We start from the raw sequence: 15,179 nt of genomic DNA on the forward strand, positions 1-15,179 counted from the left end.
AGAAAGTTTAGGGGTAAATTGCCCCTTGGATGGGAGAGGGCCCAAAATTGAAGGAGTCTGAATTGGTCTCTATGAAGGAACTGATGAGTCAAAGAATTTGGTGCTCCAGGATTGTCGTGTACTAACATATTGCTCTTGAATCTTTGCAAGCCCAAATGCATCATTTAAACTTTTGGGACTTAACATCCTCACGGGCAGCCTAACTTCATCCCTCAAGTCACTTAAAAAGCAGCTCAATTTATTTTTTTCAGAAATGCCTCTTACTCTATTTGAGATTAACTCAAATTCTGTTTTATAAGTTGTAATAGATCCCACTTGCTTTAATCGTGTAAGTGATTCCATAGGATCATCATAGGGAGATGAGCCGAAACGTACTTGAATTGCTTGGGTCAGATCCTCCCAAGAATGAAATACTCCTGCTTCACTGGCATCTTGAAATCATACCAATGCTTCATCATCCATATGAAAGGAGGCAATAAAGATCCTTTGCCTTGGTGGCACTTGATGGTAGAGAAAGTATTGATTGGCCCAATATACCCAAGCCGAAGGATCTTTACCAGAAAATCTTGGAAACTCAATCTTGATGCCCCTCAAATTTGTTCTACCAACTAGTTCTCGAAAGGGAACCTCATCCCCACTGCCGTGTGTGTCATGGTTTCTGTCAACATTGTGCATGCCACTAACGTTTTTTGGAACCTCATCATGACCCACTGAACCATTAAGGGAAATCTTGGAAATCTGTTGCAAAATTTCTATAAACCGGTGATCTTGTTTCTCTCTATCAAGTCTTGCCGTTTCTTGTTGTTGAACCAAGATAGCTATGGTGTCCTCGATTTGCGTTTGTTGACGATCGTGTTGCTGTTTAAGTTGGTTCAATGATTCGACCACCTGAGCATAAGATCGTGTGCCTTCTGCCATGGCTCTGGATACCAAATGTAATGGACCCAATATATCAACTAAACTAGTGGAAAGGAAGAAGTAAGAAGATAATAAGAAGATGTAAAGAATTAGGAAGGAAGAGAGAGACTGAGAGAATTAGAGAGGATTGAAGAAGATTGAGATCGAGAGAGAGATAAGTTTGCATGAATAACATCTGCGTTTCTTCCTTCATTGAATATGTTTTTATAGTTACTGCATGTGCAAAACGACATCGTTTACAATTGTATCAAAATGCACGTTTCACTTATTCACTTATCAACTAAACGACCATGTCGTGCTTACCACTTTTATTTACATACAAACGACACTTGCACTAGACTTGCTAACAGAATTAACTAACATCTATATTAAGAGTTGTCTTCATGGTTCTGTTTCTCTCAACATCTGCATATTGCAGCCTTTACACAAAGAAATCACAAAGAAGAAAAGAGATGGAGAGATAAAAAATGAAAAAAGTTCTATTACATTCCATATTCCCTTCCAATAGTCTCCTCCAGTGCATATACGTTCAAGCGTCCTTGATAGGAGTAGACAACTTAGGCCGTGGGCCAGTTCTAATAACAAAAGCACATAATATATGTCCAAAGCACACGTCCAAACAAAAACCAAGCCAACATTGAGGTTGATAAATGTTCTAACTATAAGTTGCATGATTTTTTTTAAGAAAAAAAACATTACATGTACTCCCTTAAATTACTATTTATTTTTCAGCATGACAACTGAACTATCAAAATTATCATTTAACCCGACGATTTGAAATTCTTATCTTTCAGACGTGACCACTGAAGCCAACATGCAGCTCGAGTGATTGATCCACCGAAAAGATAACTGTTATTTGTGGCTAAATTAAGTTTCCTCAAATCAAGTAATATTATATTTTCGAGTGAGAAACCTCTTGCGTCGGCCTTCCCAACTTAATGTATGTTGTGGACCTGTGGTCCATTCTCACTTTTGCTATAAAAGAAAGAGAAATTCTAAATATAAGCTCCACATTCCTATACACCACTTAAAAGTATGTAATTTTATATTTTTATCCTTATATTTTATGAAATATGAAATATGAAGTATGAGGATAAAAAAGTAAAATCATATGTTTTTAAATAATGTACAGAGTGTAGAACTTCTGTATAGCACGACTTAAGAAAACAAATATTATTGATGGTGTTTGGTTACGAGCATAGTACAGAGGGATTTAATACCAAGACTTGTAATCTTGTGTAGACTGAGAAGTTGGAGAATGAAATGGGGAGAGTGAGATAGGTTTTCATGTTTTTGTCTATGAAAATCATGACCTCACATTCCATACCAGTTTTTTAACATCTCACTCATTCCCTCTTTGATGCCAAGAAAAAATAATTACCAGATGTAATATAAAAGCCAAGTTACAGTAGTGGAGTTTCAGGCTGAAACAAATTTAATGAGCTTTTAATATGCAGCAAGTGTGGCTTATTCTGTGACAGAAAAAAATTGAAAAAAAAAATATAGGAATCTAGAAAAGAGGTTTTAGCAAGATCTTATCTGATGAAATACTTGAAACTTGTAAAGAATTAATGAAATGGTATCCAGAAACTTGTGTGTATACATGGTAGGAAACATCTTTACTGGGAACCATCATCACCAGGAGGGAAAAATTTAGTTAGAGATCAAACCCACCAAGGCCTCATGCTCTTGGTTGCTTCCCATCCACCATGGCTGGAATCCGACGACACGGCGGTTGCTCTCTTCTTCAACTGGAGCAGGAAGATTAAGATCAAGAAAGTCCCGAATTTCGGGAACTGGTTTCTGTATTAGAATGGTAGGATTGTGTCTAGCCTCAGAACCACGACCCAAGTGGGATCTTTTGTGACCTCCCAAGGCTTGGCCAGATGGAAAAACCTTGAGGCAAATTGGACACTCATGCCCCTTATTTTTCGAGGACCATTTACCTGTCTCACTCTTTTCATCACAGCCAATAGCTCTTTTTTCTTGGTCAATGGGACTCTCATTGTTGCATGATTTGACGAGCTTACTATCAGTTGTAGAGTCAGGAGAGAGTTCAGTTTCGATGCTATTTTCACAGCTCTCAATTCTTGAAGCAAAGCAGCCTTTGATCTTTTTATGGCTAGCTCTATGCCCTCCAAGAGCTTGGTATGAGTGAAAGATTTTGTTGCAAGTAGTGCACTCAAAAACTTTGCTCCTCTTATGGGAATTCTTGCAGATTTCAGACTCTAAAGAATTAATAGTCAAACTTTTCAAGGACTTTGACCTCAATTCAGGATCATAGGAATTGTGGAACTTTCTCTTGCTTGAGTTATGCTTGATGGAAGCCAATTGAGCTTTACTTGATGCAGTCTCCTTGGAGAAATTCTTACCCAATTCAACTTCAGAATCCTCAAATCCAAGTTGATCATCGACCCGAGAACTCTTTTTTCTCATATCATCATTGAAAAATCCATCATTGGAAGTTTCACCTCTATTTCTACTAGACCGACTTTTTGAGATGCCATAAGCACAAAATTCTGACTGTGTCCCTTTAAGATCCTCAGAATCCAAATTACCAGGCTCCAACTTATTATCACTAATTTTCTTCACTTTCACAGTTTCAATACCATTACAGACAGAAATCATGGCCTTAGTCTTAGAAATTCGTTGAGTTTGAAAAGCTCCTTGGGCTTCCAAGTAGACAGAATTATTATCAGAAGATTCAGCAGCAGAATTCAAACAACCCCAATGACCCACATCCCTAGAAAGCATCATTAAGCACATAGCAACCTCCTCTTGTTCTTCCTCAATCTCAGAAGCAGAAGAGGAAGGATTAGCAAAAGAGAAAAAAGAAGAGGTTGAAGAGGCCATGTACCTTGTCTTTCTATCCAATCTCCTTCTTCGATTATTGTCAGATTCACTGTAAATGACCACCTTCTGGTTAGCATTGGTCAATGATGCTTGATCCTCCAATAGCTTGTCATGAGGTGATGTCTCTTCACCTGAATCTGCGAGTCTCCTAGTCTTTTTTGGGTTCTCTCTGAGGCCATAACCAGTTTGAGTTCCAGGTTCCAAAAACACGTCAGAGTCCTTAGTCTGGTTTCTCCCACTGTTGAAAGATGAGAACTTTATTCTGCTGATTTTTTCATCTGTTTCAACTGAATTAATGGTCAAATGAGACCTCATATGACCTCCCAAAGATCTACCACAAGGGAACCTCTTGCTGCAGAACTTGCATACATGTACTAATGCTCGACTTTCTTCCATTGAAGGAATAATACACAGATCAGAGTGACAAAGGAAGCTTAGATTATATATGATTTGGAATTACAATACTGAAAGGCCAAAATTATAAACAGAGGAAGAAGGAAAAGAGAACAGCTGGCCCAACTCAGAAACTTAGGCTGGAATCTCAAATCTGGCTAGAAAATTGTGTTAGATCATGGTTTCTAATTGCTTGCGGGACTAATCAGCGAAGAACCCATCTAAGACTTCAACAGAATTGCGGGCAGAAATCAAGATCTGATGCAGAAGAAAAGGAGGATAGGAGAGGCCAAGTAAATGAGTAATAGCTAGATTCTCTCAGTGGTACCTCATTCTTGAAGGGAAAAAAAAATAAAAATAAAATCAAACTTGAAGAAGGTGAGGGGTCTGTTACCTTTGTTGCTAAAAAAGGAGATGAACAAGCCAATGAAGACAAATTAAAAAAAGACTGGAATGAGCGAGCGAGCGCTTGTTTCTCTTTTGTCTCGCTACTCTCTCTGTATCTCTGGAATTGACTATATTTGGAGGAGATATCCATGCATGGAAGCAAAGATAAAAGAGAGAGAGAAGTAAAGATAGCAGCACGTGTACTCAACCGAGGATCCTAGACCACCACAAATCTAACGGCTTCAGATACGTCCAGGTGAGCATCCCTAAGGAGGAGGAACCCACTAAAAACTAATTCAACTGCTCCTCTCCTTAACTATTCTTTGCTTTGTCTTGCTGTGAAGGAATAGTCTCATCTCTCTCTCTCTCTCTCTCTCTCTCATACACACACGCAGCTCTCACTTGAAAGGTTCCACTCTTCGGCAGTTACTCTTTTGGACTTTCTCCTTTACATATAAATTGACGAGCTTTGCTACACAACCTCCACCACACTCAATACTCCACACTTTTTTAAATTTTTTAAATTTTTAATATTTTAAAAAATTTTTTTTTTGAGTTTATTCTTTTTAAATTATTTATTCATTATTTATATAATAAATATTTAATAAAAGAAAAAAATAATAAAAATTAAAAATAATGTGGAGTGTGGAGGTTGTATGAATAGTAGGAAGTTGAATAGATTTTTTGTAAATTGATTTTTCACACGAAATAATTGATTTTTCCAAAGAAATAATTGATTTTCCATGTTGGGTCCCCACAAGTTATCCTCAAACCTGTTCCTTCAGTTACCTATACATACAATTATCTAGTCACGTTCTAAGGGTGTTTCCGTAATTTTGAGTGCTTATCGGTCAGTGAAGAAATTGAGAGAAAGCATTTGCACGGTCCGGCCATATAAATCATATTGAATGCACTTTTGTTTGGTTCTTGCTGCAATTTTGATGATTCTTTATTCTCACTTTTTATTTTTATTTTTAATTGATTATTTGTTAGCAGATGAAAATAAATTGTTAAGAACTAATCTAAATAATTTACAATAGAATACAAAAAGAAACAACAGATAAGGGCAAGAATTCATGTTAATCCCCTGATCCATAAACAAACCCTAAATATTTAATTAGCATAAGCTGTCCATCTAGGCTTGTGGGTGCTTTTCTTTAATATTTTTAACTAAAGGATCATGGCAATCTACGTAGTCCATGTTTAACTCACTGTTAAATATAGTATTTTTAAAGTTTGTAAGTCTCGCAAAGTCTGTTTGAAAAAAAAAAAATTAAAGCTCACCATAAAAAAAAATAGACTTTATTTTCTGGATTCATAAATTCATTTCAACTTAACATTACAATTTTTTTAAATTCCAATACAAAATATAATAAACAATTCAACTCTCTCAAATCTCAAAATAATAATAATATTAAAAAATAATATTTTATCATCTCAACTCAATTCATTTCAACATTCAAACGCAGTCTTACACAGCCTAAAACCATACCTATTATTTATCACCAGGATGTTTTTGTAGACAGATCACACGCTTGGACATGCAACCAGCATGGCCGATGTGCGAGTAACGGTTGCCGGCTGGCCTATGTTCATGATTGAAGCCGGCTCCCATCGCACTAACCGCAACGTGAATGTCTTATTAGCAATTTCTAATTGTGCCATTTCTGCCGGCATTTTAGTACAATGTTTAGCTGTAATTAAGTTGTCCATGCGTGATTGGATTGTTACCTTCCCTTTTCTTTTTCTTCTTTTTTCTTTTTCTTTTTGTGATTAATGGATTAGGAGAGAGAAGAGTATCCTTCCATACAAAGTGATTAGAGAGAAAAATGCAAAGGATTGTTGATATTCTTTCTGATTTTCTACTGCCACATGTGCGTATATGCATTTGGTTGTGTGGTGCGCACTATATCTTGTGAGCCAATTATGCTCTTGTTAATTATTGATGAACAACCCCCCATAGGCATTAATATTCACTTGTTCTTTTGTTCAGATTCTAGGTTGGTTGAAGTAGTTGTTGAGCTTTTGGAATTAATGATATCTATCTTTTCAAATAACAAATCGATCTATTCAATACTAAAGTATTGATGTATTGTTAGATACAGTTATATGTTATGTAAATATTATGTATTTTTTTTAAAAAAATATAAGATCTACTATTAAAAAATTAATTTTATTCATGTGAATCTTATATTTACTCATTTAAAAAAAAAAAAAACTTATCATTACAAATATTATTTCGCTTATTCTATTAGTATTAATGCTACTTTTCCTTCTTGATTTTGCTGATATGACTGGGGATGAAAAACAATATAACTCTTGATCTTATCAATATGTATCTTCAATTAGTGAAATATGGTAGCAAATTCCAAAAAAGGAGGAAGAAAATTCTTTCTTATTAGGCAATAGGGCTCCTTTTCCTTTTTTGGGTTTCTTTTTGCCTTTTGTGGAGGTCTCCTTTTCCTCCTAGGGGTGTCTTGTGCTAAACTAATGGGTACAACTGCCGTGGCCCGTGGCAGTGGAAACTTCACTTCAGAGTGAAGAGTGCTGTCCCTTCAAAAGTGATGCTCAAATTGACAAGTACACTGCTTGCAAGGAAAGATTGATCATTCCTTTCTAAAACATCAGGACTTGAAGAGAAGATGCTCTATGTTGCGCTTATTTATATGCTTGCTCAACTTCTGACTCCTCCTTCCTATTCCTCATCATCTACGACAAATTCCCAACATTAATTTGTTTATAACAGCCAGTAAATGTCACATTTTGACTAGCAGATCCACCACTGCTCATTTATCTCAATCGACTGCACTATAGTGTAAATTAGCTCCACTAGGAACTCAAACTATTCATTGGGTAATAAGGAAGTAATTCATAGTTGCAGTTTATACACCGGCAACAAGGAATAAAAAGCAACACCAAAAAAACAATTAGCATGAAGGGCTACTTGATAAAAACTTCCAGAGAGAGAACCTTCAACTTCTCTAAAAAAACTTCCTCATTTCGAAACTAGCTTGAGGGGGGTGGGAGCTTTGGCTCTCCGCCCTTACTTCCTTCCTGCCCTTATTTTTCAATGTGTGTTTTTTTTTTAATGTGTTTTTTTTCAGGTCTAATAAAAGAGGAACACTCTCCGGTGATTCCAATCTCAACAAAATTTTCGTCTTTGTTCTCCTTCTAGATTTATGAGGAAATACACAAAATCCCTGCTACACAAAACTCCTAACCCAACCCACAACCCACAAATCCACACTCTAGATTTTCGGTGTTGAGCCACAAGGACCAGGAAGCACAATGTGCCCGCCTGGTGATGCTCGTGGGATGGGTGCTCGCGATGGTGGCTGGTGCACGTGCCGGTGGTGCCGCCTGGTGCGCTTTAGTGTGGGCGAAGCCAGTGCTGGGCGAGAGGGACAGTGGAGGAAGAAATGGTTGTTGCTCGTGCGGCTGGTGGCCGCTGCTAGTGCGAAGGTGGAGGGATGGGCATGAGCAAATCTGGTAGGCTGCCTGCGTAGTTGGTGGGCCCTAGGGATGGTGACAGTGCTGTGGGCACGAGGTGCTCATGCGATTGGGAGGTGCTTGTGCGGTGGCGTTGGTAGGTGGAGGGAAGACTCGTCAATGCTTGTGCGGAGGTGGGAGTCTCCCTGGTGCTCATACGCAGTGAAGGGGGCGGAGGGGGTGTGATGCCCCCAATCCCCGCTTGGGATGGAACAGAGACTTAGAGTGTCGAGACATGCAATACAAGGTTACATACTCCCGTTCATGACAGTTAATATGCAATGCATCCTAGTATGCATCTAACAGTATGCAATAATATCAGCGGAAATAAAAGGTTAAAGTGAAAAATATGCCAGAATAACTAAAACATCCAAACTTCATTAGATAATCATCATGTTCAAAATACTAAAGTAGCATAGACTTATAGACAAAGTCATATCATTCTCTTGATGCGATCTAAGGCATAAAGGACTTGGGTTATGAACATCAAAATTAAGTCCAGCTTCTTCTCTAGATCTAGCTCCTCTTCAATTATTCGAATCCAGTGTTCACTCAATCTTGTCCTGGTCTATCCATGACACAACTTCTATTATTCCAAGTGGAATGATAGTGGTTCCATAAGAGGGTGAGATTTATTCGAAATCTCAGTAAGTTAAACAACTAACTGACACAAAGATAAATTAATTATAAAAAATGATAAATATGTAACGCATGAGATGTAGAAAATCAGTATACATGTCTCCCATCCAGATTCCTCAACATCTTTTAAAAATATGGAGACACGGGTTTTTACTCAATAAGTAATTTCGTCATCATTTTTGAAAAGACATAACTTCTTCATAAAAATTTCATCATAAACATTCATCATCACAGACTTATATCATTATCTTAATTAATAACATAACGTGTGGTAATGTTACAATTCCCCATATGCACTGTGAGTACCTGCCGGTGACTATAGTATAACTTACGTTGAAACTACGTTATCTATAGACTCATTCTCAATGCATTGGTAAATAACATAACATCATAAAAATCATAATGTGTACATCCACCAGCATTAGATGTCATAACATGTTGACTTTGCTCCGGCGTTCTTTAAAAAGAACTCATTCGAAGCCTATTGACTATTTTTTGTTAATCCAGGGTTTACCACTCTATTATTAAACACTCCAGAGTGAACAGAGGAGTTCTACCCGGATAATTCTCCATCCTAACATTTGGAGTCGTGATAAAATGATTTTCATGCAATATTTTGAAAAATATGTTTCATGATGTAAATATGTAGCAAGTTTCATGAAAAATGACATTTATATGCAATATACTAAAAATGGTAAAAATATCATATGTCTTGTAAATATGCACTCAATGTATCATATAACATGATAGTTTATGCTCAAAATGATAGTTGAAATGTAATGAATATTTATCAAGGTGTAAGTTAGAGGCCAACTTACAAACTTAAGGAAAAATTTGAAATTAGCGTCTTAGCTGCGTAAATCATATGTATACTAAGTTAGGGTTAGTACTTTTATGCATAGGGTCAAAATCAAAGGCTTCAAAAATTGGGTATTTACAAAAGTATCCCTAAACTTTTAAAAATTGTCATTTAGGCTCTAAATTTTCACTAATTATAAACAAACTTCAAATTTAACCAAATTTCATGGACTTTATATTTTTGGCATTCTAAAACCATCTATGCCCTTGAATTTTTAAAATTCAAAGTGAAACTTTTCCAATTAGTCCCAACTAGTGCCATGCATCCTAGTTGTGATGCCTATGTGTATTTTCAACTAGTGATCCCTATGAATGCATGCATATGATATTTTATTTAATCACTAATGATCACTAACATCTTTAGGGACATTATGATGTTTAATCCTTGAGTAATCAAGTTTATCCCAACACTTAATCAAAGCTAAAAAATTTTTAATCACCAATATGCTTAAAACCAATTTATATTTGGTAATCAAAACATGATAGATTTAAAACTTATTATGACACGCTTATAACCAAAAATTTAACCTTCCATAATCATGTTAGGATAATTATAAATCATATCAAATCATGCTTAGGACATGCCATAGCTAAATTTCCAATTAAAAACATTCAATTATTCAAACCTTCCTTTAATTGACCCGGTTTTGCATTAAGCATCATAACCTTCTCAAAACTCAACCAAATTTCATACCAACACTTGGAAAAAAAGCTTCAAATGCTAGCTAAGATCAAAAGGAAGAAAAATTACAAATTTTGGGGCATTCCAAGCACTCTAGACTGCCTTATACAAGAACACTCAAAAACTCACCAAAACTCACTCGATTTGCACTCTTTTGATCTCTAAGAGAGGGAAATGCTTTCAAGGCTCAAATGGATGCTTGGATCTATGGTGTGGGTAAAATGAGAAGTGGAGGGAAGTATTTATAGGTGGCCAAGGGGTGAGGGGTGTTGGCTTGGGTGCTTGGTGATTGGGTGAAGTGGGAGGTGCTTAAATCAATAACATTTTCAGATTTACTTGCATGAGCTTAGGTTACTTGTGCAGAATGAAATAGTGCCCTGAACCACCATCATTTCCTCTCCAGTGTAGCTGCAAGGGTCCTGTAGATGACTCTAGGTCGTGGAACATGATTTGGGTGGCAGAAGATCCCTCAAACCACCCTTGAAAACTGGTGGATGGAGGTGATTTTGTGGTGATAGAAAATTAGTTCGGTTTTGGATATTTTTGGGCAGCAACAATGAGTCAAAATCCTTTATGATGGTCATGGGACTTCTTGATGATTAGATGGAGAAGGAGGTGGCATGGGGGTGGTGGTGCAAACCATGGCAGGAGGCTGGTTCAAATTCAATCCAAACGATTCCTACATAAACTAGACCAAGGTGCACCCGGTTTGGTTATTTGAGTTGGTTGATGCAACAAATTTCATTCAAGGCTCAAACTAAGTTTGGGAGAGTCTCATGAGGTATTTAAGGACCATATTACCCTTGAGGACAAACCACAAAAATGGTGGGCCCAAGGGAAAAACAGTCCAAACATTACAAAGGGCAACGCACAAAACCAATTGAAGCATGGTTTGGGCTTGTTATGTCATTTTTATTAATGGCATGTGAGATGGTTTAGTTAGGATATTAACATGGTCTAATCATGATTTAAAGAATTATTAATTCAAGAAAATTTGAATTAAAAAGTTTAAGAAAAGATTAAGTATGATTAAGTTTCAAAGCATGGCTTAAAAAGTGCACTAATCTCAAGCATGATGGTTAATGGCCTTAACCAATTTTCAAAACTTAATTTAGGTACTTTGAGTGTGATTTGGGCTTAAGAAAACCAATAGTATGATATATTGGGCCTTTAGTCTTTGAATGATGAAATGAGGTCAAACATGGCTTTGGGCCATATAGGCTTGAAAGGGGCCAATGGTCCAATCTACACCAAAGACCTTATGCCTTCCTATACTTGGGCCAAAACTAGTCTTGATTTCTTAAGGGCTTGGTTTAAGGTTTTCTTGGGCTAGGCCCATAAATGCACTTGGCTCCTAACAAGTCTCACCAAAATTACTAATAGGCTTGCCTCTATAATCCTTAACTCCTTAACACTAAGTACCAACATTAATGCTAATCCTACTATCAACCTTAATGAAAGTGATTAACCCATAATTAAAAGTCCAATCTAAAGTACTTAATAGTTAATTAAGGAGACGTTTGGATTCGAAAATGACTTGAGATGACTTGAGATGGGTTGAGATGGATTGTGAATAGTAATGAGATGAGTTGTGAATAGTAATGACATTTGTGAGTTAAAGTTGCTGAATAGTAATGAATAGTAGTGAGATGAGTTGAGATGAGCTGAGATGAATTACGAATCCAAACATCTCCTAAGTGGGGTGTTACAGGGGCTATGGGCAGCGAAGGCTTCAAAGGCAGCGAAGGATAGCAGGAAAAAAGGAGATAGAAAAAAGAAAAAAGAAAAAAGAAAAAAGAAGAAGGAGGGGGCGGCAGGACAAGTTAGAGATGAAACCCTAGAGACAATGTTTTTTCTTCAGTCTATGTGTTTTTTATATTTTCTATAAATTTGCAGTTGTTGTCTTGTTTTAATTAATAATAAAAAGAAATAGGCTATTGGACTTTTGTCCATAGCAGGGAACCCACTCCTCTTTGGAGGATGGGGGTCGTTTGTTTCCTTCTCCTTCTTTTGGAGGATAGGGGTGTTTGGATACCCTTTCCTCCTAGGAAGTAGGGGATGGTTATCTCTGTCTTTTTACAAAGAATGATACTCTCAATTGAGAGTTTCTTAGAAGTTTAGACAATGCTCGTCGCCAACATGTGTGTGCGGAGAAGCTTCCAACATATTTGTAGTTTGGCTTGTAATATGAGTTTTTCTCAGTATTGACCAGTTACAGTTGTAAATTCCTTCATTAATGAAATGAAGTCTATTTTTCATACATAAAAATAAAAAAAATAAAAAAAAAAAGAAAAGAAAAGAGCAACACCAAAAAAATTGGGGTTTTGAGAAAGAAGTTTCAAGAACCAAAACAACGTTGTATCATTAATTTGTTAAAGATTGTTTTTATTTCATTTGCAGTTGGAAGTATCAATTTGGGACGAAAAAACAAGACATTTTATTCATTTTAGATTAATAAGTCAAGAGTCATGCTAGGCTGCTGCCCAGCTTTGACTGCTGGGCGTGCTGCCTAGCACAAATTTCTCTTTTTTTTTTTCCTTCTTTTTCTTTTTATATTTTTTTTAATATATTTAAATATTCTTAAAAAATAAAAAAGACACCAATACACTAAAAGTCACTTTCTTAATCATTAAGTAAAAAATAAATTAAAAAAATAAAATATATGAGCGGTCAAAATGAGGGGAGAAACTCAAGCGGCATACTAGCATTTTCCACAAGTCAAATGATAAAAACAAACAGTAATTCTACATATAATCGTGAAATACGTAAACGTCGCGTAATCTCTTTTAAAAAGAGTAGGGTCTACTATTAAAAGATTAATTTTTTTCATGTGAATTGCATATTTTATTCATTTTTTTCAAAGCGGTTACGTGACGGTTGTATAGTTCACAGTTGTAAATATCTTTTCTAAAAAACAATTACTATTTACGTATGTCGGTACAATTTTCGAAGATAAAGATAAGCTTTCCAAGCCATAGGGAATTTCCTTGAGTATTGTCTGCTATCATCCTCAGGATGCGTTTATGCTTCTGTAGCCAGGGTTTCTACAAGAACGTGCAGTATCTAATCTTGTCTCATTTGGTATTTTTACTTTGTACATGAGTAATGATACATATACAATTTATTTTATAATCTTTTATATAATTATATTTTAAACTGAGGGTATTTACATAAAATGATGTTATTTTTATAAGTTACTGTATAAAAATACCCCGTATTTAAAATATAATTGTATAAAAAATTGTAAAAAATATTGAACGTCTATCAATTTCCTTCAAGTAATGTTTCATACCAATCCGTCTTGATATATTTTTTAATATGTCTCGTCATATTTAATGTGCCTCATTTTACTTATCATCACCACAAAGACCCATGCTTCTCTAGTCTCAATGCATGGCATCACTTCCCCAACCTTGAATTTCTTGCTAACAAGGAAGACAATGTCGAGCATCCCTCAAGGGCTATTTGGTTTATGGTCAAGCTGAGACCCTCAACGGGATGGGCCTTTGAAACCCATTTAGCCAAATATTACTCCCAAGTTCCCGTTGCACCTTCAATTGAATAGTGTGCTCGGGAATTTCAAAAATCATTTTTATGGATCATTGTTGCTCATTGTTAAATGCACAAGGATTGTCTCTTCACCTACTTGCTAGGGGTGACAATACGTGACACGACCCATTAACTCAACATGAACATGACACAAAATTAGCTTAGAGAGATAGGCGGGAGATGGATTCGACCGAGTTTGGTGACAGAGCTCGGTTTGGAGTTTATTTATATGAATGTTTGTCTGATTGGTTGCATGAGACTATTTATCGTTAGCAAAGAGTGTGTATTTCTATATTGTTTTTGCTATTTGTTTGTAGTAGTGGATTTTTTACCCCTTGGCACGATTTTTTGTTTGCATTTCCATTTTGGTGTTTTAAGATTAGAGTTTGTTTGTTGTAACTTGCACTTAAGTGGTCAGGGAGTCTGTCGACCTCCTGAGTCTATTTTAGGTGGTTGCTGAGCCCGTCGACTTGTTCCCAAAGAAAATTTGTGCAAAGCGGTTGTAGAGCTCAGAGGCTCGTTCCCGAAGGTGTAACACCCCACTTAAAAACCCCCTTAGGCCTTGGCCCTTTGTAGCTATAATCCTAGTTAATTAGGAGTTAGACTATTTGAAAGTAAGAATATTTTTGGAGCTTGAGTTGGTAAAGAGTGCCGTATGCTTTGGGTTTAGTAGAAATTTTAAAACATTCTAGTGCAATATTGATTTTGAGGAGAATGAAATTTAGTAGTATTATTTTGGAGACTTTTAATGCAATTTTATTTATGTTGGTGATATAAAGCCAAGAGGCCAATAGGTGGAGGACACATGGCATATTGATGGGCTAGGCAAATGGGATAAGTGTTGGATGGATTTAGAAGAGCCCAAGAGTATTTTATTTAGGGCACTTGTTACTAAGGATGAGATGGGCTAAGAATAGATGTTAAAAGCCCTAGGCCTCCTTGGGAGATGTAAAGTTCTAAATCCTTCTTAAAGGACACTAGAAATTTGGTCCAATATAATAAACATAAGGTCATTGGGCTTAACTTGGTAAGAGTGAAGGTATTTGGCCCAATCTAGAAAAGACCTAAGATTTGTACCCAATATAGTGGGTCATTGAGGTCAAGGATAGGCCCTATAAATTTGGACATAAGATTTATAAAATAGCCCACTCCAAAACCCACAACCAAGGCTTGCACAAATTGCCCAATAAAAGTCCCACTCATGAAGCCCAAAACCTTGTATTTTATTTCATTCTTCCAAATGGGACCCACGTACCATTGGTTTCCCTTCTTTCACAATCCAACCACATGCCCTAGGGTTCCCATTTTAGCTTTGGTTAGGTTTTTAACTTTAGTTAAGATCACTATTCATCTTATCCATGAATAGTAACCCAAGCATCAGAATTTTTTATAGTTTTCTTGAAACCCTTTT

At 36.3% G+C, this 15,179-nt stretch overlaps 1 protein-coding gene across 1 annotated transcript; it reads right to left on the bottom strand.

The window, feature by feature from the left end:
- Positions 1–2,344: 2,344 nt before the first annotated feature.
- LOC109019386 (zinc finger protein ZAT4-like) lies at positions 2,345–4,656 on the bottom strand. The gene is made up of 2 exons (XM_035693895.1): positions 4,559–4,656; positions 2,345–4,422 (listed from the first exon to the last, which is right to left on the bottom strand). Exon 2 carries the CDS (start codon positions 4,165–4,167, stop codon positions 2,572–2,574), a length of 1,596 nt encoding a protein of 531 aa, XP_035549788.1. The 5' UTR covers positions 4,168–4,422; positions 4,559–4,656; the 3' UTR covers positions 2,345–2,571.
- Positions 4,657–15,179: the final 10,523 nt, after the last annotated feature.

This window comes from Juglans regia, chromosome 9, assembly GCF_001411555.2.
Source record: "Juglans regia cultivar Chandler chromosome 9, Walnut 2.0, whole genome shotgun sequence".
In the NCBI taxonomy this organism is placed as follows: Eukaryota; Viridiplantae; Streptophyta; class Magnoliopsida; order Fagales; family Juglandaceae; genus Juglans; species Juglans regia.